We start from the raw sequence: 23791 nt of genomic DNA on the forward strand, positions 1-23791 counted from the left end.
CTCTCAGAGGAGAATGGAGTTGATGACCTGTCGACCACTTCTACCATAATTACTGCATGTACTCCTCCGAAAAACAGCTTCAATATCCCCCCCGGGGTGCTCATGATTGATGATGATAATGATGAAGCTCTGATGGTGCACTGTCAACAGGTAAAGTCACAGTAAAATGAGTCCAGTATACATTGACCGTTGATCCTAATTAGCTGGCTACAGCCATTGCTGTTCCCAGAGGCCTGTAGTTTTCCGCTGAGGCTCACCGGGGAGGTCACATTAATGATCACAGCATCCCTTCATTAGCTATCGTAACAATATGCAACACAGTCTAAAGAGCGGTAAGTACATCACTTGAATTTCATCACTGTGATTGGAAATTGCTGTCCATTCATCCCTCTGGGATCAAATACACACTAGGGGTGTTGATTGATGAAAACAGTGATACTTAATGAAATACATATTTATATCATGTTGATTATTACACATATGATAATATTGTGTAAATAACCCAGTGGCCCGAGGCTAAGGTCATCCCGTTGTCCCAGGGACAATAAAATCTAATTGGTATGAGCACTGACAGACAGAAGTAACTCACTATCGAAGAGTCCAGAGAACGCAACCCTTTTTTTCCTCAGAAAATGCTTAATTATGAACAACAAATCCATTTTTAAATCTGCAGGAGTAGATCTAACGGAAGCTGTATGATGTTTAGCGGCCTCTGGTGAGACAGTCCAGCTTGGCTAAATGAAGGAACTAATAGCTAACATTGACAAAGTGCCGCTTTATTGACTTACACCATGATGCCTTTAAGCAATATTGATCGATATTGATGACAATGCAAGTATTTCTCTAAAGTCAAATTGCACTGCTTGGCCAAATGTGGTCTACACAAAGACGTGATTGATACGTATTTATGTTTTGTTCATATTGTTGCTTAAAGGTGAGGTAGGTAAGAATGGAGAAACCAGCTCGAGTGCGCTAGAATTTGAAAGTACACAACCGGAAAAAATCTGCCTCTTCCTTCAGACTTCCTTACAGAGCCCCTCCTCCAACACACATGAACGCGCACATGACCAATGAGGGCACGAGATAAGTTTGTGCACGAGATGGAAGTCTGACAGGCAGATAGGCCATCCAGTTATTTTAGCCGGGCCAGCTAAAATGATTGGTCTAGCTTTTTACAGCACCACGGCTTCCACAGATTTTTTTTTTTTATGTATTTATTGTCAAAGCATTTAATATATTCATTGCTATCGGGATGTTAAGAGCATTCCATGGAATATAACAAAAAGTGTTTCTGAAGTGAATTACCTAGCCCACCCACATTAATACACACATTTTATCACAGGGTTTCTTTGGCTTGAAATGATGAAATGATGAAATGAAATAAACCCTTGGTCAGACTGCATATTTATCTTTGGCAGCCAGGTGCATAAACACAATGGCAGTTGTTTTTTGTTTTTGAGTCATCAAGCAGCTCTTCAAAGACACATCAAACACATCCCTCAAAAGATGGCCTTTTTTTACCCATGAAATGATCTGTGCATGCTTACAGATTCTCACACACACACACACACACACACACACACACACACACACACACACACACACACACACACGGAGAGGTGTGTGCTGGTTTTGCACAGGCCTAAACAATTGTTGTTCTATCACCTGAGAGAGCACCAGGTCACATGCTGCAGGACCTGCTGGTCTGCTGCTGGAAATGACACACACACACACACACACACACACACGCACACGCACACGCACACATACACACACACACACACACACACAGCACTCTCGGGGCCCCCTGGTAGTCACACGGCTCCATAATATAACTGGCAAAAATGTAAGAATTTCATGAATATAGTAGAAATATCAAATATCACTACTTTTCTTTTTCAAATGACACAACGCGTATTGTGCGAGACCAGAGACCTGTAGTTCACTCAGCGGTTTCAGACAAAAAAATGTGTAACTTCACAGTTTTACGACACATTTTTATTTTTTTGACTTGCAAAATGTTCTTTTAAATTGACAAACATCATATGTGTCATTCGTGTCACAATTCAAACGGGATCAAAAGATAACTTTTCTCTCTCCATTGACTTCAATGCATAATTTTCCGCTTCCGGGGTCCCATGGAGGCTCCCGGAAAGGGAGGGACTTCGCCTCTCTATAGCAGTTATTATGGGCGTGTACATTTTTGCCACGAAGGGGTCGAAAGGTTGAAAATTCGAGGAGGGCACAAGGGTTAAGTGGAAGACTGTTGAATTAATATTGGATTGTAACTCTCAACCAAAACATATTTTTTAGGGTTGGATTTTACAGTGAGCATCTTTAAGTTTGGAAAGATGGTTATTGTGAAAAAACTGTGAAGTTTATTTTCCAACTACTTCAAGAAATTGATTCAAGGTTCACATCGAGACCATAATTCCCTGGGGTATGCAATAGTGGATTTAGCTCAGAAATGTGGATGTGATTTACACGTAAATCTCCAAAAGGACAATTTACATGGGTTAAATTGTTTTTATTTATGTGGGGAGGCTCTGTGTCGACATACTGTTTGCATTTCAAAGTGAAATGCCCCAATCTGGTGAACTTTGAGATCAACTTTAAGTGGTTTATTAAGATTAACAGGATAGAAACTCTATGTTCTATATCAGGGGTGTCAAACTCAAGGCCCGGGGGCCAAATCCGGCCCGCGACTTCATTCTATGTGGCCCCGCAAGAGCTTGCAAAGAATACGTTTATTATACGGTTACATGCCACTTTACAGAAGCAGGTTGCCCATAAACGACATGTCCCACAATGCATCTCGTTTTGTGACATGCGCACTGAAGAGACTTTCAATTATTTGCCCTGGACTTCTGCTTTCAGACGTAGTTAATTATGAAGTTATTACCCTATCCGATAATAATCCAATTCAGAGGCAATAATGTAATATAATACATCATTTTATATATTATATATGTATATATTATATATGTATACCGCATACGTCACGCTTACGTCGGAGGCGGGGGCAGGGGCGGATCAACCTGAGCAATAACAGTTTATGGCGAGTACAGCAAATGAAAGTTGTAACAAGCAGTAGCGCTACAAAAGTGACTAGAACACAACACTTATTAAAAAAAACACACTTTATAAAGTCAGGCAACACTAACCAGGCTTAGTGTGATTCTGTTTGTTTGTATCTTACTTTGACCATCCGTTCGCTGTCATTGATCATTGTGGAGAGAGGCAGACGTTTTGTTTTATATTATAGCAGCTATCGGATGGAATCAGTACATGGGCTGCACAGGTTGTCATGTCCGACTATCACAAGTAGAATCATAATGAATAATACGCCGGTAAAATGTGCCTGTAGAAAACGGCTTATGCCACAATATAGCAACAAGCAGACCCGGCGCCAGAACAAATCTACAGAGAGGGCATATGATGTTCATGGGAGGGCACACAAAAACGACTGCGGTCAAGCCAGCCTCCACTCGGGAAAACCTAGTCAAGCCAGCCCGCACGTGATATTGCGGTGCGCGAATATCCGATGCATTACGGTAGAATCCTGGAAACACTGCCTCTGTGTTTAGATGAGAATAAAACAAAAACTGTCCAGTATCAAAGACTCATTTCACTTCAAGGTGATAGCAGGACACCCCATCTAGTCACTCAGAAAAATCAGGACATTCTGGTTTCAAAATAAAAGACCTTTGAAGTCTCATATATGAGTTATCATCCCTGTTTTTAGATGAGAATAAAACAAAAACTGTCCAGTATCAAAGACTCATCTCACTCCAGGGTGATAGCAGGACACCCCATCTAGTCACTCAGAAAAATCAGGACATTCTGGTTTCAAAATAAAAGACCTTTGAAGTCTCATATATGAGGTATTTTATTTTGAAACTGTACATCAGAATGTCCTGATCTTTTCTGAGTGACTAGATGGGGTGTCCTGCTATCACCCTGGAGTGAGATGAGTCTTTGATACTGGACAGTTTTTGTTTTATTCTCATTTTAACACAGAGGGATGATAGCTCATATATGAGACTTCAATGGTCTTTTATTTTTGAAACTGTACATCAGAATGTCCTGATTTTTTCTAAGTGACTAGATGGGATGTCCTGCTATCATCCTGAAGTGAAATGAGTCTTTGATACTGGACAGTTTTTGTTTTATTCTCATCTAAACACAGAGGCAGTGTTTCCAGGACTATACCGTAATGCATAAGATATTCGCGCACCGCAATATCACGTGCGGGCTGGCTTGACTAGGTTTTCCCGAGTGGAGGCTGGCTTGACCGCAGTCAAAACCGTCATGTGCCGCGGCCAGTGGCGGCACCAGAGATTTTCTTTTGGGGGTGCTATGGGGTAGCTTGAAGTTTCATAGAGAGGGCTAAAACATGTAGGGTTTCCCATTAATGTACCGGGCGCTACAGTGGAATGTTCTACTGCAGAGGTGCCCAATACGTCAATCGCAAAGGTAGTGTGGGTAGATCGCATGGCATTGAAAAAAAGAAAAATATATTTAAAGTTAGCCTATCATCCATCCTTACTATGGCATTTGCCACTTGATTGACGTACAGGTAAGCCAGTCTGAGTTGTATTGTGCCATACGGGTTCATGCAGTTATGAGGGGGCCTCACCTCCTCATCTGAAGCGCAAACGGCACAGTGTATCCGCCGTTTAGTCCACTAGCACCCCGCTCGCGACACAGATTGGGCAGGAGCGGCCCTGTAGGTAGATCCTTTTTTTCATGTATTACTCTTATATTGCTATCTGACATCACATACATAGTAGCATTACAGTTCACAGTTTATTTATAATTAAAAAAAATGAAAATTATTTTTTATTTTTAGAAATAATAAAACACGGGTTTATTGGGGGAGGGCAGGAATGTCAAATGGGAGGGCTTTTTCCAAAGAAAATTACGTACCATACCACGTTCTTTTTTTATTAAATATACTAAACTTTTTAAGTACAACATACTATGACTTTTTTCAAAGTACTATACTATGACTTTACGATGATATCTTCCACATACTATACTATCTTTTTTTTCATGAATTTTTCGAAAATATTATAATATGATTGTTCATTATTCATTATTCATTTTTGTATTATTATTTGTATTATTATTATCATCATTATTGTTATTATGTTCTTTATTAATCACATTATCAATAGCTATACCAATTATATATATAATTGTGTAGTGAGGATCTGCTATCCCGAGTTCACACAGAGACAGACACACACAAATCAAAACAATATTGTCCCTCAGTTTAAGGATGCATTTATTGTGTACTTTATTGTAATTTTAAACCACAGGTTCATCAAATATTACACAGAGGTCAAGGCCAAGGAGAACAGTATTCACCTCAGTTACTACGCACAGAACCGATCTAATGTTACAGATATGACATTGTAGTTTTTTTCCCTAACTTCCCTTAAAACAAACATATGTATATTGGGCAGGCACAGTAAAGGTAACCATGTACAATGAAATGCTCTGTAGTGTGTGTGACGATGACCACATGACCAGAGAAGTATGGGCTCAACTGTTTGCAGAATGCATTGCATTATACTGTAAGGTGTTTCAGTTATTTTGTCTACACCATGTGTTTTGCCAAAGAAGAAACATTATTAAAATGTATAAAGTTAAGCTTAAAGCTAATTCTGAACAAAATATAAAAAACACCTAAAATCCACTGTGTGGTATACTTGTCTTCCTCACTTAATGTTATCAAAATATAACTAACAAAATAAAAGATGAATTCTTATTCATAGTTATTTCATTGTATTCAAGAGGAAGTTTGGCTGACATCATTACAAGGAAAAAAGAGAGAGATCACAAACTGATTTAGGGGACAAGTGAGATTCAGTTTCAAAAGAGGGTATTTGTTTTTATAAACATTTTACATACAAATGAGTAAAAAAGATCAAACTGTTTTCAGTCAGTCAGTTTTCAAAACCTCTAATGACCCTAAGAGGAGAATATAATACCAGTGGAGTCAGAGTTAGACAGTTTTGATCGTGTTTAAAAACGTTTTTGGGACCAGAGATAAGATCTTGTTATTATCTACAGAATAACAATCTCTGTTTGTAAAAGCCCTAAGAGTTATAGCTCAGGTTCAGGTTCAGGTTATTTATTTGTACCCGTAGGTAGATTCTGTTTGCAGAGAAAAAGACAAGGGTTCCATCCTGACACTAAAAACAAACACAAACAACAGACACATCTCTAATAAAGGACTAGATATGATGTGCTCAGCAGCTCACACACTAGCTTCATGTGACGCGTCATGCCTTTGACTTCTGAAACCTGCTCGATCAATAACATAATGTACTGGATCATAAAAATAGACCTTTTCAAAAAATCAAAGCTTCCTTCATTCTCTGACCTGCAATCATAACCAACTTTATAATTTGGTGTCTAATTTTAGTCAGGATCAGTCCATAGATAACAGGGTTGAGAATAGGGGGCACCAGGAGAAATTGTATAGCCATGAAGTTCCTTACACTCTGTGACACAGATGCTGACCCATACCGTGAGTACATAATGTCAAAAAGCAAAGCGGCAGTGACATTAAACAGACAAAACAAATGTGGAACACATGTCTGTGTAAACTTTCTCATAACATCCTTGGATTTTAAAGCTGATTTGACCAACTGCACATAAGAACAAAAGATGAAGACAACATGCGCAATATAGAAAGTCACTACGATCAATCCAATAATGCTGTTTACTGCATTTGAACTACAAGCAAGTTTGACAATTGACCAGTTCTCACAATAGAGTTTATCTATCTGAGAACCACATAATTTTAGTTTAGATGTCAAAGTAATAACCATCACTTCACAGGAGAGAGGGACAAGCCAGGAGAGAACAATAAGCACAGCGGTCCTTTGCACAGACATTATTGAGTGATACTCCAGAGGTCGACATATAGCCACATATCTGTCATAGGCCATAAGAGCTAACACAGAGAAATCTATTGATGCATAAGAGTATATCGCAAACACTTGTAGAAAGCATCCCAGATACGATATGATTTGATGATCAGACAGCAGATCAAAAACAAATTTTGGATAAAAGGCTGCAGTCCCATAAAGTCCATTAACGCACAGATTACACAAAATAACATACATGGGTTCATGCAAATTTGTGTCCAAGATAATGGTGGTAATGATACAAAAGTTAACCACCACAATGAGAAAATAACATAGTACAGTGAGAGAGACAATTGTGAATTTGTAGTTGACAGTCGCACTGAAGCCAGACAAGGTAAAAAAAACTATACTAGATGAGTTAGTTATGTTGCTGTAATTCATTTTAAACTAAAATTCTCAAAGTCATGAACTGTATTCAAAAGATCTGACCGTTTCTTTTAAAAGGTATAAACACTGATTGTTAACCTGCAATATGTTCTGTGGGTGTTTACCATTACCTGTCCAGGCATCCTACTGTTGCACTGTGTCAGTGTCAGTATTATTAGTCTGATGTTAAAGGGAACTCCCTATTTGCCGCAGGCATTTCATTGGATGGCAGCTCAGAGAAAGAAAAAAAAGATATTTATTAAAATATAACAATGGAGACAAACCAAAACAAACTATTGATTCAAGGTTGTTTAACCCTTAAGAGTCCCTTTTTTAAAAAAAACGTATTTGTTCCTAAGGCCATAAAATGCCACCTTCACAAAAACTGCTATAAACTGCTTTCAAAGAGTCAGTCTTTTAAAAAAAAATACATTTCAAGGAATATTTGAATATTGTTATTATTAGGTCCCTAGATTGGTCAATGATTGGCAGAAAAATTAATTTGAATGCATTGTTATTTTTTTTGCAGTGTCAGATTCAAACAAAAACTCACACTCGTGTTCCTGAGGCCAGAAAATGCCACCTTCACAAAAACTGCTATAAAAATATGATATATTCATAGTTTTTCCCACTTTCAAAGAGTAAATCTTTTAAAGCTACTGCAGCCTGACTAAAATGAATAATACTAGATCATTTTGAACCAGAAAAACATTTATTTTACAAAGATGAACATTGAATGAACACTGTGTGTCTGGCACAAATGTTTGGTTCTCGCAACTCATTGTTTTTATTATTGAATTAGATTATTACGCAGTGTGGCCTTCTAAGAGAAAAGTCTTTTGAAGTTGGACACAAACACACACACACACACACGCACACACACACACACACACACACACACACACACACACACACACACACACCATTATCCAACATCAAAAGTGACACACACATATCATTTCAGTAGCAAGTGACCCTTGCAGAAAACAGTAAAAAGTGTGACATTTTGCTGCAGGCTTCAAAGGGTTAAAATGATCGCCATCTTGTAAACAAATGTAAAAATTGAAAATTGAAAGCTAGAAGTTCAAAATGAAATCTTAACATAAAGGAAATCAAGAGTTTATGATAAGATAAATGTGGGGTCAAAAAAAGCATTTTCCAATGGTTTTCAATGGGGCATTTTTTGCCGCAAGGAACTAATGTGTCGGTTTTTGTGTAGCTTAGCCATTTTAGGCTAATTTTAAAAAGACAATTCAATATACAACTAAAAAAGAATATCCTCTGGCAAGTTTGAGCAATATTCATTCAACACAGCCAAAATGGCTTGAACATGAAAACCTGAATGGCTGAAAAATGTTACCCAGGGACTCTTAAGGGTTAATCTTAAAACTAACAAGTGTTTCATCTGAACTGTTAAAGCACGATAACATAAATGCATGGTGTTGAGCATTAGCTCAATTAATTCAATTATGTCGAGAACTCACAGCTTCATAGTTTCTTATGCTACTTTGATAGCTCGACTCCACCACTTTTCCCTTCAAAAACGTTCTTCATCCATAGTGTTTTCACACTTCACCTTATACAGTAATATGCTATTTCTTTTACACTTAATGTTAAAATATCATACTAATACATACATTTAAATTGTGCTAGCGGCACTTCATAGTGTTTATATTTGACGGATAATCTACAGCAATATATCTTTCACTGTCAAAATGTACATCTTGTATTTTATTTAGTTCTGTTTTTATTTTCTATTTTGAGATGTTTCTATTTTACGTTTGTTTATTTTCTACTCCTTTTCATTTTCACATTTTGTGCAATGCCTTGTTTACATGATGAAAAAAAAAAAATCCCAAATTGGAATCAATAAAGTAACTCTTATCTAATCTAATTTTGATTGGTACATTTTTCAATAATGGAGTGAATAGTTAACTTCTGAGCCCTATAGAAGAATATTTTTTCTCAAGTTTCAGTCAACACAATGCTGTTGTCACACAATGACATGTGTAAGCCAATTTGTGGGTGTTATAAAAAGGAGAAGCCCAATTTAATGTCACCCTCACACCCCATTCAGAGTATTGTTGTGATCTGGTGATTTTGGGTCTTGTGTGACCATTTCAGAAAGAAAGGGCGCAGGCTGAAACTGATGAAATATTTATTTGCTAACAAAAAGGATGTTTGGATTAGAGTTACGTTGAAAATGACCATAAGTGGCCTTCTTGAACAGTAAAGTAGCTGCTGGTAACAGCAGCAAGCATTTATAGGAAAGAGACAGTTGTGTTTGTCAACCTCCAATAATCGCGACCTTCATGTGGTGCAGTCTGACCCCTTGGAGCTGTGATATTGGGAGCTTTACCCCTATACCTTCTGCAAATCTTACATTACATATTGTTTTGGTTTAATCCATGTTAGTTAATCCAACTAATGCTCCTATGCCATCTAGTTGACCAATTTGGAAGTAAAACACCTCCAGCAGACATTACCACCCAGTCTGCATGGGACAATGAATTGGATTCAAAAGATGTCGCAAACTACCACCTGGTGTCAGAAATTCACTCAAAAAGTCCCTGGCAATGACCTCACAAGGACACAGTGGTCAATTCTCTTTAAATGAAGGTCTGATCACAGCCTGTTCTTGACCAGCCTCCATGGGTGGAACAGCTGCCCAATCCCACTATGTGCTTTGAGAGAAGAGCCAACGATGGAAGGAGGTTTGCCCTCTCCTAAAGAAGGATTGATCCCCCTCCAGCTGACCAGGGGGCAACTCCTTGGCTCAAGGTCTTTGCTAAAGAAGTAAAGCGCTGCATGTTTCAATGGTGCACATTAACAAAGCCTTGCCTGTCCTTGCTTTGCTGTGACATTGTGTGAAATTGCATTGGAAGGCGATACACCTCTAAAATGATAACTTCCTCCATCATGGACCTTTCCGTTCACTTAGTTCCCTCAAAGGTCAGCACACTCACAAAGTCTTGGAGTTGGTCGCCAAAGCTGAACTTACAGTAAATAACAATATATTGTGTCTCTATTAATTCCTATGATTCTTGTCATTGATAACATTGTTGTCAGATATTTTGCTATTTCACCATTCTTCTAAATTGACAGAGCACATCTTTTTTTAATTATTCAGGAAAAAAATGGGCATTTTTTATTCTAGGCCTTCTAACATTAGTGGCCTTCTCTCAGTGTATAGGGAGTTAGCACACAGTTGCATGTTTGTTATGCATGGAGACTACTGGTCCCAGTGCATGACATCAACAATAGAACCCCAGAGATGTAGTGGACTAATGACCCTGAGGCTTAATCATCATGTTTACTCTTTGTCCTTCTGAGGTTGCATCACAACAGATGGGAGTTACATCATAAGATCTTTATTGTGTTATCGATAACATGGTAATCTCATGTGACTGAAAGCATCAAGTTGTCTCAAATGTGTTGGCTGTTGTCCCCAGGGCCTCCCCCCTCTCTTGAACCAACATTAACTTTCATTAAGAGTGTGTGTATGTCATATTAGCGCTTGAAGGAAAGTGCTAAAGAAAAAACATTTACTTTTTTATTAGATTGATATCCAAATTGTTGTGTGGTGATAAGAGAATTCTGCCATGTATGCAACATTTCAATAAAACATTGATGCCGAATAGAAAAAAAAAAGTCCAATCAAAAGAGGAGAAGAAAAAGTGTCCTACTCATACAGTGTAGCATTACAATCCTGCATTGACTTGGAGTGACTTGATCACAAAAACAAGACTATTCACTTGAAAAACATTCTGGTTTTTCAATCAAATTGAAAAAACACTTAAATCAAAATAAAGAAGAAGGAGTGTCTTACTCGTTCAGTGTTGTGATTCAATACTACATTGATTTGGGGTCACTTGGTCACATGACATTGAATCTATTGAAAGCATTTGAACTTTTCATTAGAAAATAATGCTCTGGTTTCAATCAAATATTCATATTCAATAGATATACCTGAATAATTTAAAGTTATACATTTAAAATCTGCTTTATCTTACACACTGTACGTTTAATTGATAAACATTCATGGAAACATAGTCTAGTATTAAAGACTCAACTTCTGATGGAGATGCTAGGGATTGAACCCAGGACCTTATACATGCGAAGCACACGCTCTACCACTGAGCTACATCCCCTTCTGTCTCTTTAAAGATTGTCTGGTCAATTCATTTATTTATTTTAAGTCTTTTATCAGCATCTTAGTTGTTGAATCATTAGATGGTGTTCAGAGAGATTCTGGGGATTGATCCCAGGACATTATACATGCTGGCAAAAGCTAAATAGATCAGCTCATGAACCGGTTTGCATGAGGAGCACTAGTTGGATGTTTGAGATAGTCTTAAGAAGAAGCTATCATGCAGTTTCAATGGTGTTGGAGATGATGGATTGATCCCAGGACTTTGTACATGCGAAGCACACGCTCTACCACTGAGCTACACCCCCTTCATTGTGTCACACCAATCTGTAGAAACCTTCTTGTTTGTACATTTCTATACTAATACTATACCTGATTTATAAAAATAAAAAAAAGAGCTATTATGGCCACAATACAAATGAACAGAATCCGGAACTGTCCATTAGTGTTGTGTCAAAGAAGTAAGCAATCATGATGGATCCCAGGACCTTGTACATACGAAGCACACACTCTACCACTGAGCTACATCTCCTTTAGTTTAACTTTAAGTCGTTGAATTGTCAGTCATCATTATCCAAAGCATTTGGTTGTGAAATATCAGTGGACATTCGACAACAGTACACAGTAAGGTTGATTCTTTTTCACCAGTTCAGGGGGTGTTGAAAGGTGACAGTTATGATGACTGTTAGAGATTCTGGGGATTGATCCCAATACCTTGTATGAGGTAAGTATGATTAATAAACTAAATTGTTGTAAGAATGAGGAGCACTTGTTGAGGGTTGGAGGTTGTCTTCATTTAGTAGATGAGAAGATATAGGTAAATGCTTTTGGAGATGCTGGGGATTGATCCCAGGACCTTGTACATGCAAAGCACACACTCTTCCACTGAGCTAGATCCCCTTCCTTTGTCACTATTAACTCGCCATGCGTTTCACCTTACTACTACTGCCCTATCACCAGAGTGTTTCAAGTGTAATGCTTTGTCATTTTAATAGCCCTAAAAATGTCTACAACCACAGAGCTGACACATTAATAGATGTATTCACTTGTAAAGACCTATAATAGTATGGGACAAATAATTTGTAGCTGGCAGCGGCACGCATAATGCTTCGCTGAAACACTCATATCCACTGTGCAACATGTTGGGGTCTATATTTCAGATCTCCTGGAAATTGGTGGGGCCATGTCACAACAGCTCACACTAAAACCTATGCAATTTACATGCTAAAATAAAGATCATAATTGTATGTTATACAGTTATACATCTAAATCCAGCTATTACATGTTTCATCCACACCACTTTTGTCTTGCATGGGGACGTGTGTGATATTTGTGAATCCAAACACATTAGGGGGACACTATGCTCCTTACTAACATAGTGACAAAATGCTAATACTTTCCAAAAGATTGTTACATACGATTGCACAATTCAGGCCCTCTGTTTAAACAATAGAGAATACAAACTAGTTTATAGGTATAATGTTTTCCCGAAATTTGAGAAAATCTCCTATCATTGATAATGATTAGGATAAGCTTAAAGGGGACCTATCATGCAAAATGCACCTTTGTACGTATTTTATACATGAATATGTGTCCCCGGTGTTCCAGGGAACTCACCAAGTGTCAGAAAACACAACCCTCTCTATTTTCCTCCTTCGCCAAATCTCTAAAAAAGGGGCTGCAACGGATCTGAAAAAAACGGATCCAGATTTCAACACTTTTCTACGTCACAGAGAAGTCCTCGGCTTATTGGTCAACTCTCCACCTATCAGGGGAATGAGCCACGGCCACGTGCATTGCCAAACCTCTCATTCGCATATAGGCTATCGGCAGGCTAAATCAACCCACATCTGTGTTTTTGCCTGCTCTTGCCAGGATGTCTAAGCCAGTTAAACGTTGTGCTGTTGTTGGCTGCAAGACTCGGGACAGGGGACTGCATGCAATGCCATCAGTGGAAAAAGAAATGAATCTGTGGCTAGACTTCATTTACAAGGGACATGTGCCAGAAGACCATGGCAGATTTCTGTTTGTGTGTTCCAAACATTTTACGACGGACATGTTTATGAACTTGTCTCAAGTCCAACACGGATATGCCTCCAAAGTAATGCTAAACCCGGGATCAATACCAACCATCCGGGACCAGGCCAGTGAGGACACATCCAATTTTGAAGCTGTATGTTTTTATGTAGCGGTGTTTTTCCTGATAAAGCTATCTCTAGCTTGTAGCATGTAGCATGTAGCTTCGCCGTATCAATGTCGCCTCAAACCCAAATAGTAATCGGTTAGGTGTTTATATATTTTTGTAGCATTTTATTTTGTACGCTCCGCAGTCTTTGCTTTGTCTTTTATTTGAATTATCAGGCATTTGCTAACATGTTCAGACATACTGCCGTAATGGCGATCTGTGTGAAGGCTGTAAAGCCACGCCCTAGGCGATAACACAAGTATTTATTCTCCTATTTATTAGTATTTTGTATCCTCTAAAATCATATTGAGTAAGTTATAATAACAAACGTAATCTTCTGTAGGCAAGTGCCGTTTTTTCCAGCGTTATATGTAAAAGCTTTTGTGATTGTAGTCTGTAAGAACGATCAGATATCATCGATCTGTAAGCTAAGCTACGCTAATGAGACATGCCGTTTTTTCCAGCGTTATATGTAAAAGCTTTTGTGTGTTTACTTGTTTGCGCACATGAACATAAATGGGGGTGTGTTAGGATACAACACTGTATGTATGCGAGGGGGGGGACACACCACGAGTAAAACTGAGCTAAAGCCCTGTTGGTCTGTTGTTGTTGACAAGGCCTTACCTCTAGCAACAGGCTAATTAGTGGCTAGCACTCATTACAGTCAGTCTACTGAGCTCAGCCCCTCTCCAACACATCATCTGTATTGAGTCAGAAACACAGCATGCACGTTACGGTTCAAAACTAACTCAGATTGGAAAAGGCTAAGCAAAGAGCTTTGCTAAATAGAGAGTTTTGCTAAATAGAGAGTTTTAGCCCCATCTTTTGGGATTTCAGACTATATTTATCCAAATAGTATTTTCTCATCCTGAATACTAAGTTGAGATGATTTTGTTCTAACTATGTGTTCTTCTTTACAGGCCAGCACCTCACATACTTACTAATTAGTGACAATTTGTACATTCTTTGCTATTATTTACATTTTTTTGTATCATGGCGGAAATGAAAGACTGTACCTGGCAGCCCTGCACTACAATGAAAACGCTGAGCGTGCACAAGCCACTACATCCACTGGAAACCCTCTGTATAAACTGCAGTTCCCAAAGGCCAGAAAGGGAGAATGCAGAGCAAAACCAGTAAAGACTGACCCCACATTCCGTAAGTGTTTAAAATATTTATTATACAACTATTTACAAATATAAAATAAAAAAATTAGAAAGAAGTTTCAGTTTTTTACATGCATATACTAATCTAAACTACATTTTTTTGTTGTGCTTTTTTTACCATTGCACAGCCCTACGTGATGGACCTCATCTTCGACCAAGTCTTTGTGGACCCTGCACCAGTATGAGCGACCTGACAGGGAGGAGGTCATCGCTACATGGTTCAATTTGGCTGCTGTCTGAACCCAACATCGACATTTCACGGATCAGGAAACTCCCTGCGTATCCTGAGGACAACGCAGGCCGGAATCACCACTTGCGTCCAAGGAAGCCCCAGCACTAGCTCACAAAGCTTCTGTAAAAATATTTAGTGTCATTTATACAAAATACAAGTAGGCTACATTTAGTTTTTTTTATGGGTTTTTTTAACCCTTGATTTTGACAATAAAGTTCTGAGTTGATATCAAAATGTGTCGTGATTATTCATGTTTGGATGGGTAAAGAATATTCTGATTTCAAAAGCATAAGGTTGTGTGTGTGGACCTTTTTGTCGTACACATGGGTGTGTTATGCCATTGCTGTGTTGTATATAATATAATAGTACATGTACAATGACAGAATGAAAGATTGCATAAAGCCATATACACCAGTATGTATTTCCATGAACAATATTAGCATTCGTTTTACAATTTCAGTCAAAACAAACAAACCACTCACTGCTCTATTTGTCTCAACTGTAGTCCACCATGTTCAGCTCTGTAAATATTCAACGCATTCTGCAGGGAGAACACATTTAGGCACACAGGCTCCAATCCAGGATGGTCCACCATACAGGTTACAGAGTCCTCAAGTTACTGCATCCGTCTTGACACATTTGCCCCTTTCACACCAGCGCCTTTTCAGCTCCGGCTCGGAGCTAGAGCCTGAAAAGCGCTGGGTTTTCCAGTTCACACCGGAGCTGCGCCGGCTCTTAGCTCCGGAATCCGCTTCATTTCCAGCTCCAAAAAATTGTCGGTCCAGAGGCAAGAGCTTTGGAGCTAAGAGGTGACGTCGCTTACGTCTCTCTTACGTCGAGGCGTGCAGGAAACTAAACCCACCTCCCATGGGTCGACTGTTATGCCTGCCTACAAGCAGTAGTGCCTATAAACACACTTTATAAAGTCAGGCAACACTAACCAGGCTTATCGATCATTGTGGAGAGAGGCAGACGTGTTGTTTTGTATTATTGCAGCTATCGGATGCAAGTAGTCAGTTTAGCTTCGGTTGCTATGCTAACATCACCCGTTTTATACCAGAGAAACTTTCATAACAGCGTTGTGATACCAAACAGTGTCAATTCAGACTGACACACATTCACTTAGGCTAAGGGGAACTGGGGATATGCATCAGCTGCTTGTGTGAGTCGGACAGTGAATACTTTAGAGCGGCCGCTGCAGTGTGAGCTAACCGGGAGCTAACGGGAGAATAAACTCCTGTGGAAGAGCAGCCAGCACTGCAGCGGTCGGTAAATGCTGCAGAAACACATTAATAAACAATGAACCACGGCACTCTGGAGAAAAGTATAAGGTTGGAGAAGTCGTTATTCAATTTATTCTGGCTTCGTGTGATAAAAGCAACACGATCATCGACCCGACGCAGTTGTTGTTGTGAGCTGCCGTTGGGGAGCAAATCAGCGATGTAAACGGTGACGTCATGACGCAGCAAGGGCAGCTCTGGGGCGCCAGTGGGCGGTGTGCACAGAGCGGGAGCTGAAAAGGGAAACCGGAGCTGAACCAGAAAAGCTCCCGCTCGGAGCTAGAAACTGAAAAGCGCTGGTGTGAAAGCCGCAACAGTGATAAACATATATTGAATGACATGTGAAAAATGTATTTAAACAGACAACTTAGTAAAGCTATCAAAAATGTTACCTGTGGTATCTCCATGCAGCACACATTCTCCGTTCAGAAGGCATCGTGGCGCAATTTGCACAAAGAAGTCAATAACTGAGCTTTTAAAAACACATGAAACTACACACATTGCTGACAACTGAGGTGTTGTTGGAGTTATACTTGTTATCATCCTAAATTATTCAACTTTCCAACGGTTGTTGCACGCTGTTGGAAGAAAAGGACTGTAAACTATTAATAAACGCAATGAGGCCATTGTATATATGCTGAAAATCTGAATATCTCCCTTTATAAATATATATATATATCGCTGTTTTTGCATTACAAACTGTACACATTGCATTCTTGCTAATTAGCCAAAATATGAACGGAATAAGGAGCAAGCATCGTAACAGAGTAAAATAAATAGGGACAACAGCTTGTTCAGAAACGTCCTGCTGCAACAGAGATTTTTGCACCTCCACCAAAACCTTCGCTGCTTCAGGGTCAGTTTCTGGATCAAATTGATAATATGCTTGAACACATGCATTGCTCTGAGATGACATGTTTATTCCACACTCGTAATCACAGCAAGCATGGTAACGTGACTCTCGCCGGCTCATGCCTGCTCTTCTGCAGGGGGGCGTGGTCAGCTGCTGCTCAGAATTTTCAAAGACGGGCTTGGAATAGAGCGAAAATGAGCGAAACGAGGCATGTCTAAAAAATGATCTGTTTGGTATTTTGAAAAATAAAATGTATAAATATACCTTATATAGGTATGGTCATACACTATATCATTTAAATATAGCATGATAGGTCTCCTTTAAATACATGTTATACTCTTCACCAGGTAAAAACATGCAATCGTAGAATAAGAAGGCCCACTGAGGCACACTTGGAATTTGGAATATAGTGCTATTGCTATATAAATAAAAGGGTCTTGACTTGAAAAAGTGTGGAGGAAAAGGGTATTGCGAAGTGAATATCAAACTGAATAATATATAGTCCATATGATCTAGGTTAACAGAAGATAAACAGACTATTTTAAAAAAATGTCTAGTTGTGACCACCGAATGTGTGTAAGCTTATAACAAAAAACTACAAATAAAGTCCAAACTTTGCCTCTGCCACCAGTACATGTTTGCATGAATGGGAGAACGCTGACCTAAGTTGTAAAGTGATTTTAGCGGTTGTAAATACAAGAAAGCACTCTATATATAGCAATTTACCATCTTTTCTTTTTTATCATGCTCCGAATGAAAAGCGATATGTTCCTTCTGTATCCGTTCATTCAATGAAAATATGCAGAGGGAGAGAATGATTAAGCCTATGGACAATTTGAAGTATCTTGTAAAAGGACACATCACGTTTATAATTAAGAAATCAGATTTGTCCCACCAAGCTTTTTTATCTAAGTTGTCAGGGAGGGTATTATGATTGCTGTGAGTACAAATCTATGTAGCCTACTGTTGTAAATCATCACTAATTTGGCAAGTTGACACTCAGTGTTAGAATTTGTTAGATTGTTTGTCCCAAAACTGAAGGTGTTGTTTCTAGAAAATGATTAAAGATGTGGAGAAACATTTGTATATAAACTAAATGTAGCAGGATAATACATTTATATTTAATAATTACCTACTGTAACAGCAAGCAAACAGACTGCTGCATGAACTTTTAGCTTTGGCCACCAGAGGTCAGTATCAGACCTGAGAACTGTCCAGGGGAACATCAGCAGAAGTAGTGTTAAAATATGGCATTTATGGAAGCCCATTTCCTCCACTGAGAGGGAAAACAAATCCTGTCCTTATTATGATTTATCATCTCAGTATTGCAACTTAATTCTTAATATTGTTGTAGTGTTATCAGTTCTAAATACAGGAAATGTCGGCGTATACTGTAAATGTCTGTCCCAACATTATACTTCATGACATCACAGATTTAAGTGTAAGCAGTCTGGAGTTTGAATTTAAAGAGAGCTGTTTAATTGTAATTATATTATTGGAAGGTCTTAAAACAATTACTTTTAGTTTTCCTTTAAAGGGGCACTTACACATCAAAGTCTGTTTGAAGGTCTGAGGAAGTACAGCTACATATGTGAAGTTGAATGGAGCTTGTTGTGGCTCTAGAGGAGCATGAAGTCCAGAAGTGGGAAGTCACTAAATGCATTTACTCAAGTACTGTGCTAAAGTCCAATTTTGAGATACTTGTACTTTACTTGAGTATTTACATTTTCTGCTACTTGTATTTCTAATCAACTACAATTCAGAGGAAAATTGTGTACTTTTACTCGACTATATATTTGTTGTACATTTAGTTTTGGATTGATAATGTGAAATATAGTCAACACTTAAATCATACTTTACATACACCTGGAGTAAATTCACAAGCTACCCTGCAGTATACAAAGTTATTAAAACTAGCTGCACCTTTACCAGCTTTGATAACACTCTAATGATCAATCATTTTAATCAAAACATATCATATATATTATTCTGAAATGTGCATAATAAGTTATTTTACTTTTGATACTTTAAGTATATTTTGATGCTTATACTTTTGTTCTTTAACTTGAATAGCCTTTTGAATGCAGGACTTTTACGAGTAACACAGTTAACACTCTGGTATTTCTACTTTGACTTAAGTAGCCTACAATATCTGAGATTGATCTGATGAAGTCTGATAAATGTGTCAGCAGGGACTAAGAACTATGGGTCGGAAAATGAAAAAAAGTGTCACTGTTAGAAAGAAGTGAGTCGACCAGACCTCAGTAGACTCATCTCTGCTCGGAGCTGCATTGTGGGTAATGTAGTCTGCATGTTTTGACAAAAATGAGAATACGTGAAGAAATGCGATACATTTTGTTATAAACGTTCTGGTGTTCAGTTTTGATGTGCTTAAACTGTCCATAATGAGTACTGGTATATGCTAGTAATACAATGTTCAATCTCCGGAGTGCTCTTTTAAATTGTATTTCATTGTCACTGTCGGTCAGCTGTCTCCAGAGCCGAGAACCTTTTTGTCCCAAAGTAAATTGAAGCTCAGTGCAGTACTCAATTACATCACCATGTGGTGCTGTTGCATTTTGATTGTACACAACTGGATCCTTTATATTTGATGTGGAGAAGAGCATTAGCAAAAGTCATGTAAACATAACATGATCAACAATTTGAGGAATGGTGGTTTGGCATGTATTTCAAAAATGTAAAAACCTCTTTACATCCTGTTGGTAATGTCAGGTACCTTTTTTAATGTTAAACATCTCAAATCTGCTTTATCTTACACATTGCACGTATCAAAACTAAACAATACAGGAAGCATGCAGAACAGTTATACAGCTAACAGGATGACTGAGCACCCTTCAGTCTAGTAGTAGGTTTTTACGCTGCTATGGACAATCTGCAATAAATGCACATTCTATGGACAATCTTGCACCAAATATATTGATATTGAAGTGACTGTTATTTTTGATTGTTGTGTTTTTTATCTTAATGTGTGCATATGTGTAAATGTGTCTGTTGATTGTGTATATAGGATATACATATTTGTATACATATCGGTATATTGTATCATTTTATTTTCGTATTCGGGATTGTTGGAAATGTCATTTCGATCTCTCTGTCTGTAAACACAAACTGAGTAAGATTGATATTATAGTTCACTTCGACTTTGATAGGTGTCTTTCAGTTCTGTAGGAGATGCTGGGGATTGAACTCAGGACCTTGTACATGCGACACACACGCTCTACCACTGAGCTGCATCCCCCTTCCTTATCATTATTTTCTAGTGATATATTTTCCATTGCAAACATGCATATAACCACTCCACAGAGTATGTATATTGCAATGCTTTGACACTTCTAATGCCCCTACAAAAATGCCTACGACCACAGACCTGTCAAATTAATATGTTTGAATTATATTTCATTATCACTCTCCATCAGCTGTCTCCAGAGCCAAGCTCATTTTCTACATTTCTACCTAAGTAAATTGAAGCCCAGTGCAGTACTCAATTACATCACCATGTGGTGCTGTAGCATTGTGTTTGTAGAGACCTGGATCATTCACATCTGAAAGCAATGAATGTTAATTCATGTACAAATCACAGGATCTATAGAGACAATGGCAATGCAAATGTTTGTATTGTGCATGTTTTGCTTTAATAACGTGCTGTTCACTTATTAAATCCTTTACGTCTCATCAACATTATGACAAATGAAAAAACTCCATCAAGAAATAACCATTGATGTGCTTTATTTGTCAGTCTGGGGAGGATGCTGCAGTATCACAAAATTACAGACTATGATCAAATATTTAACAAGGGATTTAAAATAAAAATGTATGGCAGAATAAAAGTAGAAAACAACTCCTATTTTGCTGCTGACCAATTGATTTGTTTATTTGTTTATAACCTGTTGGTTGTGGGGTTAGAATGTGACACAGTGATCATATGAAATGAATTAACTTTGAATGATTCCTTAATCTGCTGTGGCTGAGGTGAGTGAGCAGTCGTCCAACAATTTGAAGGCCAGTGGGTTGATGTCTTGAACATAATTGCAACAGTTGAACCTCTTTACATCCTGTTGATGATGTCAGTTCTTGATAAACAAACAAGGAAACATGCAGTGCAGTTAGCCAACACAGTGAGCAGCCTTGAGTCTAATTCTGTAGGCATTCTTCAGTTGTATTGGAGATGCTGGGGATTGAACCCAGGTCCTTGAAGCTGCGATGCACACACTCTACCACTGAGCTACATCCCCATACCTTACTAACAATGTATAGCCACATGTTTTACATCATACACCTCAGTAGCCTATGTCTATTGCAATGCTTTGTCACATATAATGCCCCTGCAAAAAGCCTAAGACCGCAGACCTGTCAAATTAATATGTACTCTTTTAAATTGTATTTCATTATCACTCTTCATCAGCTATCTCAAGAGCCCAGCTCATTCTCAAAATGTCTACCAAAGTAAATTGAGGCTCAGTGCAGTACTCAATTACATCACCAGGCTGTGCTGTTGCATTTTGAATATACAAGAATTGACCATTCATATTTGATATGTGATCTGCGGATCATTAGCATGAGCAATGAATGTTATTCCATTAGTCACTTCATTTATAATGAATTTGTGGTTAGATAAATGATTTGACACTACTGGGGTACATGCCAACGGTTGACATTTAGATGCATAGGAACATTTCCCTTTTTCATGTTAAAGCAACAGCCCTCAATCTTTCCGTGGCAAATAAAGATCCTTCTGAAAAAGAGCAGGCAATGTTGAGCATAACAATATTATCAATAACATTTAGGATGGTAGAACTTGCCTTGTTCACTTAATGGCAGGATCACAATGTTGCCTGTGTGTCATTGCTAATGAATATAAAGTCATGTGTCCTACCTATGAATGAAGTATTGTCACTGGCCTGCCACAAAGTTAAGGTGGTAGGTGAAAGTAAAAACGATAGAACTTGGTCTGGATCATTTATTATTTAACAATAAATATCATGCATAAATTGACAAAACAATCTGAAGTCAAGGTCTACATACTCTGAGATTTCAACTGTTTTGTCAACGGCTTTTTCCAAGGTCAATAATTTACAGTGAAGCCCCACATGCACAACGGTTCACCTCAGAACACAAACCACAGGGATCGATGAATTACAAACTGTATCGATTTTATTCAAACTGTACACGTACAACAGGCTTATCTCATTAAAAAAAGTAAAAAAGACAAAAATGAGTATCCCGATAAATACAATATGCGTTTACAAAACAGAGACTGTGTTTACTTGGAAGGTTGCATATGATCCATTAAAAAACCCACACACACACACACTCATATTCCTTCTGAAAACGTAGTACATGACATACACTGCGTTGACAGATTGCGCTGTCTAAAGGCAACTACAGATTATTACTGCCTTGTTATGTTCAAGCACAGACAAGATAATAACTTGTGTAAAGTTGTGACCTGTTTACAACAAAATAATACATACTAATATTTGAGCCATGGTTTGAGGTATGTAGTACATTCACATACAGTTGAATATGAATGTTTGTATTTAGTGTATGTTATAGTATGTGTTGATTCAGCATACAGCTTTAGGGATCAAAAATAACTAGAATGCCAGGTATACACTTTCAGCGTTTTCTAAGTTTACCCTCATTGCTGCATGGTGTTGCCATTCAACATTTACATGTGAAGTATGTAAAGAAGCTCTGCTGTATGACAGGAAACAAGCCTTCTAACAAACATGCTGCATTGCAGCTAACTCAGTCCGACATGACTTTCTGCTCAGGTTTTCCCACAAAATCTCATGCTGAGTTTATGATTATATCAAAGAAATTAAAAGTGGATTGCTTCAGAAAATAAAGAATTGTGCAGAAATTATTTTTTAGGCTGTTATTTTTGTGAAAGGGGCATTTAGTATAAGAATATTATCATAAACAGGTCACTAGGCAATGTTGGTTTCCAATGTTATTGTAATAAATTGCTGTATTGTCCCCAGATAAAACGCTCCACCTTAGCTGAAAACTACGCAATATATCCTCGCTTCTCTTTCTCTAAATAGCACATATTCCCACAAGATAATGGCCTTTGACCTCCTTCCTGGTGTTTATGTCCATGATTTAGAACATCCAAAAATATTTCAAATGCAGTTCTCGCTGTGTTTTGATGCCTTAACACTATAATAATTATTTATTAAAAACTAAAAACGTTTCAGTTTGCTTGTGAAAACAAGACTTCAAGTGAAATTATAAGAGATTACTAGGTAGAATACTGGCGTGAGTGTGTACAGTCATCTTTATCCAGGAAAAAAATAACATCATAAATCCCGAGCAACCATTTCCACTTGGATTACATCTGGATCTTTCAAATGGTGCTTTGGATGTCTTAAAAGCTTAAAAGCTCTTTTAGATGGGGGGGATCCAACAGTTGAGAGACCACACACAGAGAGAAACAATGAGCTGTTGTGTTTCTTCAGTGGAGGCTGGTGTGTGTGTGTGTGTGTGTGTGTGTGTGTGTGTGTGTGTGTGTGTGTGTGTGTGTGTGTGTGTGTGTGTGTGTGTGTGTGTGTGTGTGTGTGTGTGTGTGTGTGTGTGTGTGTGTGTGTGTGT

At 38.2% G+C, this 23791-nt stretch overlaps 1 protein-coding gene and 2 non-coding genes across 3 annotated transcripts; all 3 read right to left on the reverse strand.

Moving 5' to 3' along the window:
* Nucleotides 1-6362: 6362 nt before the first annotated feature.
* LOC117466357 (olfactory receptor 6N1-like) lies at nt 6363-7325 on the reverse strand. Its single transcript, XM_034109566.1, has one exon. It carries the CDS (start codon nt 7323-7325, stop codon nt 6363-6365), a length of 963 nt encoding a protein of 320 aa, XP_033965457.1.
* Nucleotides 7326-11389: 4064 nt separating this feature from the next.
* trnaa-cgc (transfer RNA alanine (anticodon CGC)) lies at nt 11390-11461 on the reverse strand. Its single transcript has one exon. It is a non-coding gene; the product is annotated as a tRNA-Ala (tRNA).
* An 827-nt stretch (nt 11462-12288) lies between these two features.
* Nucleotides 12289-12360, reverse strand: trnaa-ugc (transfer RNA alanine (anticodon UGC)). Its single transcript has one exon. It is a non-coding gene; the product is annotated as a tRNA-Ala (tRNA).
* Nucleotides 12361-23791: the final 11431 nt, after the last annotated feature.

Source organism: Pseudochaenichthys georgianus, chromosome 21 (genome assembly GCF_902827115.2).
Source record: "Pseudochaenichthys georgianus chromosome 21, fPseGeo1.2, whole genome shotgun sequence".
In the NCBI taxonomy this organism is placed as follows: domain Eukaryota; kingdom Metazoa; phylum Chordata; class Actinopteri; order Perciformes; family Channichthyidae; genus Pseudochaenichthys; species Pseudochaenichthys georgianus.

What these genes read in the sequence shown, in the direction of transcription:
- LOC117466357 (XM_034109566.1), bottom strand. Translation starts at nt 7,325, where the DNA reads ATGAATTACAGCAACATAACTAACTCATCTAGTATAGTTTTTTTTACC.